At 45.1% G+C, this 16,174-nt stretch overlaps 1 protein-coding gene across 3 annotated transcripts in view; it reads right to left on the reverse strand.

Annotated features, from left to right (window-relative positions):
* Positions 1–16,174, reverse strand: part of Dhx32 (DEAH-box helicase 32 (putative)) — a 59,778-nt gene that overhangs the window by 8,975 nt on the left and 34,629 nt on the right. For all 3 annotated transcript variants that reach the window (XM_031388618.1, XM_031388617.1, XM_031388619.1), the window contains exons 4-7: positions 11,483–11,855; positions 6,676–6,921; positions 4,967–5,066; positions 4,725–4,883 (exon numbers count right to left, since the gene is read on the reverse strand). In XM_031388618.1, the coding sequence (XP_031244478.1) occupies positions 4,725–4,883; positions 4,967–5,066; positions 6,676–6,921; positions 11,483–11,855 (878 nt within the window). The remainder of the gene's footprint in view (positions 1–4,724; positions 4,884–4,966; positions 5,067–6,675; positions 6,922–11,482; positions 11,856–16,174) is intronic.

Consider the following 16,174-nt stretch of genomic DNA (forward strand, 5'->3'; position numbering starts at 1 on the left):
CTCTCTCTCTCTCTCTCTCTCTCTCTCTCTCTCTCACATTCACGCACATGCACAAGAATGCACATATCCCTCTCTGAAGATGGTGATAAATTCTGTGTGGCCTTTGCACAAACAATAGTGTCTGTGCAGCACCTAGCAGTCAGACCAGAGGATGGCTCAGTGGGGAAAATGCTTGCAGCACAAGCCTGACAGCCTGAATGACACCCTGGAATCCACATGGTGGAAGGAGAGAACTGACTCCTGCAAGTTGTCCTCTGACCTCCACAAATAAACATAATAAAAATAAATAAATAACAACAAAATCCTAGCATTGACCTTTGCAGGTGCAGTGGTTGAACAACTGCTTAGCTCTCAGCTGTTTGGAGGTAACAATGCAACATGCATCCTGCCTGCAGAGAGGAGTCCCTGTCCAAAGCTCCAGGTGCAGCTGTGACTGAGCCAAGCTAGCAGGTGGCTTTCTTTCACTCCCTAGTACAGACTGTGGCACTTGAACCAATCTGTATTTTCAATTCGTTACAGACTTGCAAGCATTCTCACAAATGCCTTTGAGAGTGTGGCAGTGATGACAAAAGCTCCAGGTTCACTGACTCAGGAGTCTTCTAGTGAAAAGTGTGCACCTGAGCCTTGATGATCCTGCAGAGCTGGATCCCTCTCCAACTGGCCTCTGCAATGAGGAGTCTGGCCCGCCTGCACTGTGCGTTCTCTTCAGTACCTTGTCGCATATACCAAGCTACAAGTCCGAGTGGGTACAGTTCATTTTTTCCCTCCTTCCCTCCCTCTCTCTCTCTCTCCCTCCCTCCCTTCCTCCCTTCCTTTCCTTCTTTCCTTCCTTCCTCCCTCCCTCTCCCCTTCCTTCCTTCCTTTCTTCCTTCCTCCCTCCCCTCCTTCCTTCCTTTCTTCCTTCTTTCCTCCCTCCCCACCTGCCTCTGGTTTCAGATCTGGCATCCAGGTTCTCCTAGTATCCCTCAGACTCTGCCCCAACCTTTCACTCCCAGCCCAGGGGCTAGGCTGCCTTTCCCCCAGAGGCTCCTCCCTATATAATCTAGATATAATTTGTCCCCTCTACTTCTTTTCTCGCTCTGCACCCACCCTACCCCCTTTCTCTCTTTTTTCCCCTCCCCTCTCTCCATGGTGACTCCCCTGGCCTCAGTCCTTGGGGTGCCATGAACTACTCCAAGAGCATCTTCCCAATAAACCTGCCTTTAATATATTCTAATCTGGCTTGAATTGGCTCATTATACTGGCAGAGAAATAACCTATCCTGGTTGACCTTGAACTTCCAATTCTCCTGCCTCCACTTCCACTTTGTAAGTGCCGTGATTATAGACTTGTATCACCATGCCTGGCTCTCATTTTTCTTTTCAAATCTCAGAAATCCTGGTCATCCCAAAACCAGTTTTATCTGCAACAAGTTAAAACAAATTCTGAACCAGAGCACAGAAACGACATTCAGCATAGACTGGGACATTTTGCCTGGTTTCTCTCCAAATCCCTGTCCAGGTACCTTCACTTTCCAAGGACAATAACAGTCTCAGCCATCTGTTTCTGCTGAGGCACTCAGTTGGTCTGGATTCCTGACCCAGATCAGCAGTGGCTGTGACACTCATGTGGGGGTCAATCCTCATGTAGTCAAGGAAGAGGGAAAAACAAAACAAAACAAACAAACAAACAAAACAAAGCAAAACAAAAACCCCTGGATTTAGTGTTTCTGAAGAGAGATCCATGCCGAGGGAATTCACTTAACTGCAGTAGCCTAGTCATGCCAAGACCATTTCCATGGTTCACAGATCCTGAAAAGGCCAGAGAGCTTGCTGTGTTCATACATTTCAATTAGAAGTTGAATTAAATGCAGCAGCTACAAGCATCTATATTTTTTTATTTCCAAAATGATGAGTCAGAGTTTATCCACAGCTACATTTCCCCAGGCACAGCAGAAAACAGCTGCTCGCATTGTCAGGAGCCAAAAATAAATGGTGACTCTGACCCCTTGGTTCCCAGTTATCAGTTTGAAACCTCAGGAGGCAAGCAGCAAACAGGAGCCACACAGGGACCAGGGAGCCCAGCACAGAGAGCAGGGAGCCCACAGCTCAGCCACCTGCTTTCTTTCAGGTATCTCTGATATTTGACTTCTTCAGAACCCTCTTGCAAGCCTACTCTTACTTCTCCTCTCACATCTAGTCCATCAAATATCCCCTCTCCTGAGCAGAAAGATGCTGAGGGCGAATAGGAGCATAGGCTGGATGGGCAACGTCAATAGGTGGCGTGCACTTGAGGCTAACGCTGTAGCTTAGTGGTACAGTGCATGCCCAGTATGCATTCTCTAAGGCCCATCCCTATCATGAAAAAAGTCTAGTCTGGAACATGTCTCAGTAGTAGAACACTCTCATAGGATGCTCTGGTTCTGGGTTCAACCCCTAACAGCAAAATGTAAAAGCAACAAAAACAGTGAAAACCCTTCTGCAGAGGAGGCCTCTGGAAGGATCACTGTAGCAGGTCCACCTGTGGCAAATGCCGACCCATGGGAAATTCAGGGACCGTTCTGTGGAAAGGAGAAGTGGACGACACTCTCATCCCTAGATGTCATCCTCAGGGCCAGGACAAAGTGAAGGAGAGCATGCAGACAAGCCTGGGTTGCACAACTCTCATTTCAAACACTCCTACCTCCTACTTGTCTGTCTTGCAAAATACAGCAAAGGACGCAGACATTACAGGCAGATTGTTATTTACTTCTAGGGTAAGCATCATGGAAAAGTTTAACCACTGGCCCAAAGTGTGGGGAAATTAAGTTATTTCCACATAAATAGAAGCAAAAACTAAAGTACTGATTAAACAGCAGTCAATATTTAAAGTTAGAGCCCTTCATAGGGCTCTAGACATTTGCTCGATTTTTGGAAGCTAAGCTCTGAGTCACAGAAGAAAGCAGGTGAGAGAAGAGGGACCCTGCTCTGACAGCCTAGTGTCTCCCTAGCCATGGGTAGGTCCCCATCAGCTTCAGGAGCATGTGGGTAGGGAAATGGGAAGCCCTGGCTGAGCTCTTCAACTCATTATTTATAGGTTCCTATTACTCGTGCTTGGCTAGGAGCACTGAACAAAGAACACCAGAGACAAGAGGGAAAACCACCCAGGAACTTTCAGTAGGTAAAGACGGCCAGGACAGTCAGACACCAGCCACTGGCAGGGCAGGTGCCACCTGCTCCATCTGTGAGTTGCTCTGAATCTAGCAACTCAGTTTCTCATCTGTAAACTGGAGTAAAACAACAGCGTCCAGTCACTGGGCTACTGTCTTAAATGATTTCACACACCAGTAAACATACATAACTGACCAAGTGTTCAGAGAGCAGGCAGGGTTTAAATAGGTAAGACACAGATTATGGCTGCTGGCAGACCTTCCTCACCAGCTGGTTGCCGACAAGTACAGCTCATCATCTCTCAGACACTGTACCTAGTGCTGAAGAAGGATTTAACCCCATGGCCACAGAGAAGATAAGCCAACTGGGAGTGCAGAGAAAGCCACAAGCTGGCTTCCTTTTGAGTAGGTAACACTGCCCTGCTTTGGACATAGATGGCTGTCCCTCAGGTAGCAATTGCTTGGCCTGGCTTCACTGGCCTTTCTTTCCCCTCCGTTATGTGTTTGACCTGAATGGCAAAGGAGTGAAATCTGAGTGGGTTTTCCCCAGGTGCTCACATGAACCATGAGGAGGACTTCCAAGCCACTGGGAATGTATCCTTTACCTTCTCTTCATCTTGCCCTTAGATTATCAGTGCCACACTGCCCCTCCCTATACTGGCCAGTCCTTTTGGTTCCAGTGTCCAAAACATAAGACACTCTCTGGGCTGGAGAAATGGCTCAGTGGGTAGAGTGTTACTGCACAAGAATAAGGAGCTGAATTCAGATCCCAGCAGCCACATATAGAGCCAGGCTCCTAGTGCACATCAGAATCCCAGGACCTGGGGGATGGAGGGGCAGTTAGGAAAATCCCAGAGGCTTGCTCGATAGTCAGCAATTCTAGCCACTCAGTGAGCTCCAGGTTCAATAATAGACCCTGTCCAAGAATGACAGTAAAGAGTGATACAGGAAAATACCGTATGTTGACCTTTGGCCCTTATGCTGGCTAGTCTTATGTCAACTTGACACAAGCTAGAGTCATCTGAAAGGAGGGAACCTCGATTGAGAAAGTGCCTCCATGAGATCCAGCTTTAGGCGATTTTCTTCATTAATGATTGATGGATGAGGGACAGCCCATTTGGGTGGGGCCATTCCTGGCCTGATGGATCTGGATTCTATTAAGAAAGCAGGCTGAGCAAGCCAATAAGCAGTATCTCTCCATGGCCACTGCATCAGCTCCTGCCTCCAGATCCCTGCCCTGCTTAAGTTCCTGTTCTGAATTCCTTTCATGATAAACATAAATCTGGAAATGTAAACCAAATAAACCCTTTCCTACCCAGTTTGCTTTTGGTCACATGTTTCATCACAGCACTAGTAACCCTAAGACAAGTCTTCATCACACACACACACACACACACACACACACACACACACACACACACACACACACCTAGGTTTTTGTCCTTTTAAATTTTGAGAGAATTTCCTCTTGTGACAGTGGCAGGATCAGCACTGAGGGAACCACATGCTGGCTTACAGTGATAGGTGCTTCATGCTGTCAGGAGCCACAGCAGGGAGAAATGGCAGGAAAAGGAAGAAAACAAGAGTGTAAAGCTACCTGGCCTGTTCATGAAGTCGCAGCGGCCCAAACCTGCGATGTCCACCCTCTTCATGAAGAGCACCATGCTGGTCAGGTTGGCTTCCTGCATTTCTGCTGGCTTAAGTGGCCTCATGTCTTTGGAGGCAAATTCTTCAGTGTACAGACAGAAAAGTTTTCCTTAAAAAAATCAAGGGAAATGGCTTCAGTGTTGCTGTGGATCCTTGACGGACTTCACACTGCTACTGTGCCCACCACACTACCTGAGGGAGAAGACCGGAGGAGCTGCTTCCGGATCTCTGCTTGGCTTTGGCTGATGGGCTGCAGGACGAGGGAGTTGGCTCTGATCCGAGGGTTGTATACCTATAACAGGAACACAGCACATTAGCTCCTGGAACTCAGGTGCAGTTACCTGCCTCTACCCACAGTGACTGCCCTGCAGCACGTGTCCCCACCCTCGCCCTCAGCACCACCAGAATGCTGCCAGGCTCTTTGGTGTTTACCACACCCCATGAGATAGAAACTGTAAGGGATTGGCACATGGATCTGCAAGCTGCCTGCTTCCACTGCACTCTGTAGTACGGGGCCTCAGTATCATTCGCCATCAGCCTCAGGCTGGTGAGTGGGGACCCCCATCCCGCCACACACATACATACACAATGCCACATGAAAGAAAGGATTTCCATTCAACAGGGCTAATTTGATGTTTTTTTCAGGCTGAGTGTTACTTCAGTGGGCCCATGCTTATGACACACATGGGATTTTCTGGGTAGTACACCTACTGCAAATGCCACACAGCACTAACAGTTACTCTTGTGTGTGGCTTAGAAGGGCAACTGACAGCCCGTGCTCTAGGAACAGTGAAGTAACTGAAGACTGACTCCAACAAGTCAGGTGTGGCAGTGTGAGACTAAGATCCCAGCACTTGGAGAATGAAGGCCAGCTAGGCTTCAGGACAAGATGTTGGCTCAAAAGAGACTACTTACAACTTGTTTCAAGGGGACCTTGATACAAATAATTTGCATTAAGTTATTTCATTTATAATAATTTATTATCTTTAAATTATTATTGTTGTTTGTTTTTTGAGACAGGACAGGATTTCTCTGTGTAGCTCTAGCTGTTCTAGAACTTGCTCTGTAGACCAAACCAACTTCGAACTCAGAGACCTACCTACTTCTGCCTCCTGAGTGCTGGGATTAAAGTGTGTGTCATCACTGCGCAGCTTTAATAATTTATTTTCTAAAAAATTTAGAATTAGGGGGCCGGAGCAATGACTCACTGGTTATGAGCACTGCCTGCTCTTCCAGAGGACTCAATTTCCAGCACTCACATGGCAGCTCAGACCTGTCTGTAACTCCTGTTCCAGGGTATCTGACACCCTCACACAGATATACATGCAGGCAAAACACCAAGGCACATAAAATAAATAAATAAATTATATAGAAAAAGAAAAAATTTAGAATTAAAAAAATTGTCCAATTATCAAAAATTTTCAAAAGTTAGTCAATTTACTTGAAACTAATTTCCCTGAAGATGTTAATTACACTGATAAATGAACCATATACCATATACCAGAGAAGCTCCAAAAGCCGAATAATGTACTACACTAGTAGCTTACCTAAAGACACAAGGGGTTGGGCACTGGGCTTGTTTAATTCCCAGTTAAAAGGGAAAAGGAAGGGGAGGAAGGGAGGAAGGAGATGGGCAGGCAGGTGGACAGGAACTAATACCTTTATGCTAAAGTTTGGTATTTCCTCAAACCTCTGACCCTCAATTAATTTGTTTCCAGACTACCAATATGCTAATGAGATACAGCCAAGACTTTAACTGATGGCTGCAACTACCCCAAGCACATCCGACCCAATAAAGAAAACCAAAGTACACCCTTACTTTTTGGCTACTGATGTAGTAGGAACCCAGCAAGTGGGTGCCAGTGATGGCTGGCCAACTCTGGCCCCAGGATGGCAATTACCTGCCTTCTTTCCAGACCAACATCAATAATGAATTTGACCGTGTGGCTCCAGATCAGAGACTCCCCGCAGCTGGTGGTCAGCACCACCCGTCTCTGATACGCTTGGCAACTCTTCTCAGTTTCATCCACTGGCCTGAACAGGCTGCATTTCTCTTTGGGATACAAAGGAATGACCACCAGCTCTCCCACATCTGGGCTTAAGTTGGATCCTTCCTGACACACAATTTCATAGGTTTTCTCAATATCCTAATATGAAAAAAATAAGCATCCATGAGAATAAATAATAGTATTTCAGTAAAAAAAATCCCACAATTCTATAAAGTTTTAGGCAATAATATATGCAAAGAAAGAAATGTCTAAGCTGTTGCCTTAAATAAGGAAAGGGGATGTAATCATCCTTTAGGCAAGTAAAATGTGGTTTCCACAGTTTCACTGCCTTTCGTCCAGAATGGCTTTCCTCTCTGGAAACATCCTGCCTGCTTCCCTGCCTTTCTTCTACTGCTTTCCCAGCTCGATGCCATTCCTCAGACATCAGCACGAGCAGAGGAATCAGCTTCATCCTCCCATCACTGCTCTGAGCCAATGGAACTAAGCGCTGCTCAGTAGCACTCAGAGTTTCTATAAGGGAAAGCACACTAGCCAAGCTCACTAGCTGGCTCATGTCTGGATTCCCAGAGCTCAGGGGTGGAGGCAGGAGGATTGCCATGAAGTCAAGGCCAGCCTAGACTACAGCATGAAACTTCATCTCAAAAAACTAAAATAAAACATAAAGGCACATACAAAAGCACACCCAGAGCCTCTCTTGGGTCACCTTAGACATTATTTGACCCACATAGACTTCAAAGTGGTGGCAGGAAAACTGGAAGGTGGGCAGGGAGCTGTCACTGCCGCTGCTGCCTTGCATTTGCAGGCATTTAGAACAATCTGTTCAAATGTACATCACACATATAGAGGAAAAAGAACAAATCAACGGCCGTGCAATTACTTACAAGCAAATGGGAGAGCACAAAGGTAAGGTACTTTAGTTTGCACAGTTCTCCAACCCCAGCTAGTTTTGGAGAATAGATGTTACTAAATCTGAGTGCTTTTTAATAGTTGCAAAATTTTCTGTCTTTTAAAGTACAAGGCAAGCCACCAAATGGGAACTTCACCTGGCTTATCAGAACCATCAGTTCACTAAAATCCCCAAACTTTAAAGTCGGCCTCCCAGGACCTCTGCGGCTTTTAAGGTTCCATCCCCTTCTCTCTGTCTTTAGCTCATGGTGCTCTCCTTGCTATACCATTTGTAGGGTGGCTCTAGTCACCTGGAGGGTTTTGGAGGAGGGATCTACCTTAAAGAGCGTTCAGGCAGCACAGGCTGCTGATAGCCAGGGTGAACTGTTCTGAGGAGGCCTGCTCTCATGCACATATACACTTTGCTTGGACAAAATCTTTTTTTCTCAAACTAGGCAAACAGCACAACTGTCCATATCCCAAATAGTGAAAAACTGGCCAACTAGACAGTAAGAGAAAATTATTTCTTGCTGGTGCTTGGGAGATAGGGGCAGGAGGATTGAGAGGTTCCTGGCTTCCTAGCTAAAAGATGAAATGAACAATGCAGATTGTTGCTTCATTTTACCGCACACCTTTTCTGAGGACAGCCTCACTGGGAACACCCATATTCCTCCTGCTTCAAGTATGTGTCCTTAACTCTCAGAGAATACAAAAAAGGAATGTAGCTCTGGAAGCCCACTTCAGAGCAATCTCTTACCAATATAAACCTTTAAACAGCAGTGAAATAATTACTTCCTCTTAGAATGTTGTTGAAAATAATAATTTTGGTAACTATAGGGATAATGTTTATACACACCGTGTGAAGATGTCTCTGTCTCCTTCCTTGCCTGCCTAAGGCACCCTCTGATTGGTTAAAATAACAGCCTAATGACCTATAGCAAAAGATAGAACAGAGGTGGGCCAGTGGCAGAGAGAGGAACTCTGGGAAGGAGTTGGTGTGGGAAGATTTGCCACCTGGACTGGGAGGAAGTCTGACATGAAACTGAGGAGAGGTAATCAGCCACATGGCAGGTGCAGAATAGTATAAACAGGTTAATATAAGTTAAAAGTTGGAAGCAAGCCTGGCAGAAATACATAAGTTCTCTATGTCATTATTCAGGAACTGGGACACAGAAAAGCCCTCAAGGTTATAGGTAACTAAGCTGGGTTTTGTTTTGTTTGGTTTGTTTTTTTGAGACAGGGTCTCATCGTGTAACTCTGGCTGACCTAAAACTCACAGAAACCTGACTATTTCTAGTTGTTTAAAAAAAAAAAATTATGAGCCGGGCAGTGGTGGCGCACGCCTTTAATCTGAGCACTCGGTAGGCAGAGGCAGGTGGATTTCTGAGTTCGAGGCCAGCCTAGTCTACAGCATGAGTTCCAGGACAGCCAGGGCTACACAGAGAAACCCTGTCTCAAAAAACAAAAAACAAACAAAAAAAATTTATGTTGAATTTTGGTCTCTCTCTCTCTCTCTCTCTCTCTCTCTCTCTCTCTCTCTCACACACACACACACACACACACACACACACTTTTGCAGGAGAAGAAATAAAGGAAACATCCTGCAGGAAAAAGACAGAGGTGACAGAATGGATGCTAGTTATGGTTCCTGCTCAAGCCTAGCTGACATACAGCTGTGAGGCCAGATCTTCAAAAACTGCAAAAGGCTGAATATGAATCTGGGGGCTTCAGGTCCACTGTCCATTTATTTCCTCTATTTATTTGTTTGTTTGTTTGTTTAGACAGCCCCCCATCCCCCGCTATCCTGGAACTCACTCTGTGAAACAGGCCTGCCCCTGCCTCTCAAGGGCTGTGATTAAAGGCACACTCCAGCACACCCAGTGTATTCCCTCAGTTCTTACTCAGTAAGTCTGCAGGACTCTGCTGTGACCACGAGCAAAGTTGTGGAGACCACAACAGCCACCGAGAGAGCAAAGAGGCCCTGCAGTCACACAGAGCATTTCAGGAAACTCCAACCCTTGAGCACCAGCCCCCTGGTCCCTTACTGTGATCTGGTTGGACTACACAGTATGAATTCAACTTGCATCTTCTACTTAACTTCATATTTTGTTCTCAGGTCAAAGAAGGCTGGAAGTGCTCAGCTTGCTCAGTACTGAGTTACCATGAAGCTATGCCCTGTCATGCAGATCAGCTCATAGCAGGTATGGAGCTGAGTCAGCAGCTGGAGGATGTGTGACACATCTAACAAGAGTGCATGGCTGACTCACAAAACCACTGTTAATGACAATGTCTGCAATTTGAATTTCTTAAAATACAGCTCTCACCTACCTACGTTTGTCTTATATGGTACTGAAGGACCACAGCAGGTTTTAATTGTGTGTAGACACCAAGACAGCTTTGAGTAGCATGAGACAAATAACAAGGCTCTTAACAGGGATTTTAAGACAGGAGCTGGCTGAAGAAGGCTCCTCAGTACCACAGTGGTAAGCTTGCAAGGAGGCAGATGGGATGAGATCCGGACCTGGAGCACTCAGGCTTTCTGGCAAGTCTGTAAGAGTCAGCAGGCTGTGGCAGCAGGACAGGCAACTGCTGTGCCCCTGGATAAGGAGTCCAGCCCCTGGTTAGGCCACTGCAGCAGCACCTCCGTGTTTTGGGCCCAGGAGGGTGAGAGCTTCCTGCAGCTCTCATGATCATCACTTCTATGGGAGAAGACTGCCACGTCTACTGTTTCTTAACAGAAAGGACACTTTCTAAGTGCTGTGGACTGCTCACCAGTTTAATGGTCACCGTGTCACTGATGTATAGGTTCCGTTACATTTACAAGAATCAAAGTCTCTAAGACAACTTCTACCCCAAACTTGTTACGACCTTTAATTTCCAAAGCATCCATTTGGGATTTTTTTGAGACCCAGTTTCATTCTAAAGCTAAGGCTAGCTTCCACTTTCTGATTCTAGGATCTCATGGTTCAGCCTGGTGAGTTTGTGACTATAGGCCTGCCTATACCTGGCTATTTTGAAATTTTTGATTTTAATCTCAAAGATGACTGTTTTTCCCGTCGGTCTCAGCCTGCCAGTTTCAACTTTCAAATGTCCTAACTTCACTGTTATTCCCTTCCTCAGGCTCTGCTCTGCCCCTTAATCATTCTGCTACCTCCCCAAGGGCCTTTTTAAGCATTCTACATTAGGCAATAAATCGCCACTACAGAAGGTTAGTATTCAGAAGAATGTGTATTATCTACACAAACAACTGATGAATGTCTTATGCAGATGAGACTCTAAATTACTTTCCCTAAGGAGACAAAGTTTGAGTCTCAAGACCCACCCCAAGCTCCTATAGTTCTGAGCCTGAATTGAGGTCACACCTCAGAGCTACCCTCTCCCACCCCCCACCCCCACCCTGGCAGATCCATACCAAGGCAGAGGCTCACTCCTGTGTAGCTAACCTTTATCCAACACTTTCTGGTTCCCATTAATCACTAGGACTCCTGAACACCTGCTTCCCACGGAGAGGCTGGAAACACTGGGGGCAGGGGTAGAAGAGCCTGCTAGTCTCTAAGAAGAACGGTCTTCTTCAGGTGCTGCTGAGAGGCAGCAGAGCGGAGCCCTCTGTGGATACCACCCTATTCCTTCTCAGCCCGAGAGACTGGCAAGGCTCTCGGAGGCGTTGCCTACCCTATCTGTGCTGCAGCATATGTGTGGAATGAGCTGTGCTGTAGGGAATATCTGCACATGGCTATGCAATAGGAACCACGAGCTGCTGAAGGAAAAGCTTCCCACAGGAAATGCCTTTGGGTCGGAATGCCACTTAACTTACTTGTTCACAGGCCAGGAAGACCACAATGTCACCCTTCTCACCAGAGCGGTGAATTTCAAAGATAAGGCGTACGACAGACTCGAAGGAATCCTTCTGAGCCCCACTAAGGTACACCACCTCCACGGGGTGCTTATTTCTCACTTCTATGAGAGGCACGTTTCCATAGTAGGAACTGAGTTTGCTGGTGAGGAGGGGCAAGCAGTTAATTATGAGCTTCAGTTCTGGTCTTGCCAGTAGCACATCTTTAAGGAGTCCAAGCAGCACATCAGTTGCCAGGCTTCTCTCATGGACATCGTCCAAGATGATGACGCCATAGCTACCCAGGAAAGGATTGGACATCATTTCTCTCTGCAGCATGTCATCAGTACAGTACCTACACAGAAGACACATTCAAGTTAGAGAATTCCCATGAACACCATGTAAAGGACTCCCTAAAACACACACGTATGTGGCACTGGTTACATTTTTTTCTTGGAATCAAGATTTCTTTAAGGTGATAGAACCTGAAGGGCTACAGCACAGAACCCCACATAAACACATTTTAAATGTCCTTTGTACAATCTCAGTGAGCCCTGAAGGCTCATCACAGAACCCCTGGTCAGAGGCCTCTCCTTACAGAGGTCTATAACCAGTGATCACCACAACCAAGTATTCTGCTGTTAATCACAAGCTTATGCAAAGTCACTGGTACAAATGATAATAAATACATGGAACATTTGCCTATGGCTTTGTAAACTAAACAGTACGGTCATGGAACATCCTTACTGGACAGTTACCTCCCTTCCTGTCATTGGTGGAACTCTGGGTACTGCCATACACTTTACAAGGAGAGAACTCAGGCTCATGGCCCAACCAACTTTGTCACCAAGGTCATCAAAACTTCATTAAGTTTGAAATGTTGCTCAAATAAGAGTAAACAGAAGTAGCTACACAGTAATCATCAGTTTGAAGTACTTGTGTAAACTGGCTGGCATGCCTAATGGGGCAGGAGGGTATTATTGATTTTTTTGTCTGAGGTGTTGTTCTCAAATTCAAAATCTTCTAGCTTTAGCCTCCTTTGTTTAGTGACTTAATAGATGCCCCCCCCCCAGAAGCCTTTGAGATGCTAAAAAAAATTTTAAAGGCTCCATGGTAATGATCCACTACCATAAAGATTTCTTTCTGATACTATTTGTATATGCATATAGATTACTGTTTGGAGAGGAAGTTTTATGAATTCTCCACTCTACCAGCACTTAAGACTGAGGTTGTTGGATGAGTCTGCTGGCAATGCTGGTCCTTGGCTGACATTTAGCTTGGATTTGGGCTTCCACCCTGCCCCAAACTGACAGAGGTGGCTGCAGCAGCCTAGGAATCATGAGAGCTCATGCTTCCTTTCCTCTGAGGAGACCCTATTCACAGCTCACTTAGCTGGCTTTGCTCACTCTCTGCTTCACTGTGATAAGCTTCAGTTGTGAGGAGACTGTTGTGAATCCAGTGAAGTCCTCAGACAAACCAAACCTGATGGAACTGGGGACCCTGACCCAGTGGGGATCCCGACCTAAGTGCTCAATACCCTTTCAAGGGAGGACAGAGTATGGAAGCAAGCATTTCCTTTTAGTTCCTAGTTTGGGCCCTGGGCCAATACATACATTTCTCACTTAACCTTTAGAATAAATCCTGAGGGAAGATGTTGCCCCTCCCCCCTGTTTATAAATGAAGAAAACGGGGCCAACAGTTTAAGGAGTCTAGCAAGGGTCACAAAGCTAGGGTCAAAGTTTATTTATTTGTCTTATTTTGTTTTGTTTGTTTGGTTTTTGAGACAGGGTCTCACTATGTGGCCATGGCTTACAATGTGGCCCAGGTTAATCTCAAACTTCCTACTACACAAAGGAATTAAAGGCATACACCACCATACCCAGCTCAAGTTTAAGATGTAAACCAAATGATTGATCATATTTGATGCTATTATCAAATCAGAGACTACTTCCTCAGGCACCAGGTTTGGATAGTAAGATTTTATATTTGTTCTTCCTTTCACTTTATGAGATCAAAGCTTCACCCTCTGCCTTGCTGTTCATACAGACTCATCCTGTGTCTTACCAAGTGAGCAGCAGTATCAAACTGGATCATTCCCAAATGATCAAACCTTAGAGTGAAGTTTTTCTGAGTATAATGCAAGATGCAGACAAATGCATGCAAAATCTAGCTTTCCGGGCATCTTCTGCCAAGGTTAACTAGGACACAAAGACCTAAGCTACTGTTGCCCTATTTCAAAGCAAATTATGTTCATGTCAGTTCCTTTCATGTCACAAATACAACCTTGTTCCTTTTCAGCAAAGCTCAGCTGAGTAACCATCTAGTCAGTGCTCAGCTTCCTCAACGCCATGCTTCCTATAAAGTGGAGGAGGCATGAGTTATGTAAATATATGCAGCCTTGGTTCAAAGGAGAGACATCAGTGGCCTATTTAAAACTGCTAAATTCAGCACCATGACTGACGAAACTCCTTCCCCTCCTCATTCCCTCCCTTCCATCCCATCTTGTAACCCTGGCTGGGCTGGAGCTATTATGTAGACTCTCCTGGCCTCAGAGGTCCACCTGTCTTTGCCTCTGGCGTTCTAGGATTAAAGGTGTACTCCACCAAGCTTGGAAAGATTCATGTCTCATTTTCACATTAATAAGATTCCATGTGGACAATGCTTTAAAAATGTTGTCATGGCAACTACATACATATGCTGTCAGTGTGACAGGTAATGTAACACAGTTAGCACCTTAAATTCTCAAGACTTGTAAGAGCCAAGAATAACATATTAAAAAGTTGTATTAATATTTGTATCTTCTGAATTTTTTCTTTTTTTTTCCTGAAATGTTTTATACTGAGCTTGACCCTAATGAAAACTGGAAACTCTTCAGTTCTGAAAACTGAAGAAAACCACACCCACTGCACAGGAGACCCGATAAACAGGAGACCCACTGCACAGAAGATCCACTGCATGGGCGCCCCGATGCACAGGAGACTGTGGCATAGAAAGAAGAAAGCACTTTCAGGCATGCAATATTTAGGTGTCTACTAGCTGGAAAGGCCAGAAAAAAGCTTAAAGAGCTCTGTTTTTTTTTTTAATATTATTAAAAAAGCAAAAGGAAGGCAGGCAGGCAACGTTATCTTTATCAGGTATCTATGATATGCCCAGTAGGGTTGCAAAGCAAACAAAAAAGATAAAACTGAATATAGAATACTAGCTTCTCAGGAGGCAGAGGCAGGCGGATTTCTGAGTTCGAGGCTAACCTGGTCTACAGAGTGAGTTCCAGGTCAGCCAAGGCTACACAGAGAAAAACCCTGTCTCGAAAAAAACCAAAAAAAAAAAACCAAAAAAAAAAAAAAAAAAAAAAAAGAATACTAGCTTCTCTAATTAGTAATGACCTTTAAAGTTTCTGACTAAAAGGCTAACAAAGCAGCTCAATGGTAGAGCACTTGCCCAGCATGTGTAAGGCCCTGGCTCATTAAGAAACATCTGTGGTTTACAGTGCCATTCGATCTGAGGGCACTCAAAATCATAGCCAGCATACCTCTCCAGGAAAACCAACCGGTTCTGGTAAAAATTCTAAAGATTAAATTACATTTAATTATAACTGTCAACTAGCCACTACCCACACTATGCTTCGGGCCCATCTATGCAGCCATTTACTCCTTACAATGACCCTCTGAACAGCCATTGGTTGTTTGGATAAGGAGACCTGAACACAGAGAGCTCTGGTTGGGAACCTATGCGGAGTCCCTGCTAGAAAGCTGGAGACACTGGCTGTACAGCTACGAGGTATCCGAGGCAGATAGCATTCTGGGAGAAAAGTAGGGTTATAATCTTCTTTGACTGTAGTGTAGGGGCTTTTAAACCGTTGGGCCACCTTCAAGCTCAGACCCTTCCTATGCCTGCTAACAAGTTCTTACAGTGACGATAGGGAAAGGTAGTCTGAACAGAACCTGCAGTAGCCAGAACATTCCATCCACATGAGCTACAGCTTATCCCAAGCCTCAGGGCTCCTACTCAGAGTCAACACTTTAACACAGAAACTCAGCCATTCCTCTGCCTGACAGAATCCAGTGATTAAAGTAATCTTATTAAAGTCAAGTCCAAAACATACAGATGTTTAAAAAGTAGGTTCTGCTACACTCTTACAATGATAGTACAGCCCAGGATAAGCACTTTCATGATTTTCTTAATAATAACAATAATAATAATAAAAACTTAAAATTATGATTCCATATTCATTAACACAAAAACCGTTACATCTAAGAGTTTTTTCCAAAGGCTTTCGAAGTCTAGATGCAGTGACTACAGAACTTAGTTGAAGCCATTATTCCATTAAAACAGACATTTCAAAGGCCACTTCAAAGAATGAAAACTAAAGGGGGTGTGGCAGTAGGCCCCTCTAGTCCTAGATTGGGGGTGGGGGAGGAGGACTAAGAGCTTTGGACCAGCCTTGACTACAGAATGAGACTTTTCTCAATACCCCTCCTAGGTCAAAAACAGTGACTTGAAATGCTGAGCTAAGCACTCTCCCTCTTCCTCTCCTGTTGCTTCTTTTGTCCTGTTTAACCAATCTCCAACTAGTTTGTCCTGTTTAACCAATCTCCAACTAGCTTGCCCTGTTTAACCAATCTCCAACTAGTCTGTCCTGTTTAACCAATCTCCAACTAGTCTGTCCTGTTTAAC

This window comes from Mastomys coucha, unplaced genomic scaffold (assembly GCF_008632895.1).
Source record: "Mastomys coucha isolate ucsf_1 unplaced genomic scaffold, UCSF_Mcou_1 pScaffold21, whole genome shotgun sequence".
Taxonomy (NCBI): Eukaryota; Metazoa; Chordata; class Mammalia; order Rodentia; family Muridae; genus Mastomys; species Mastomys coucha.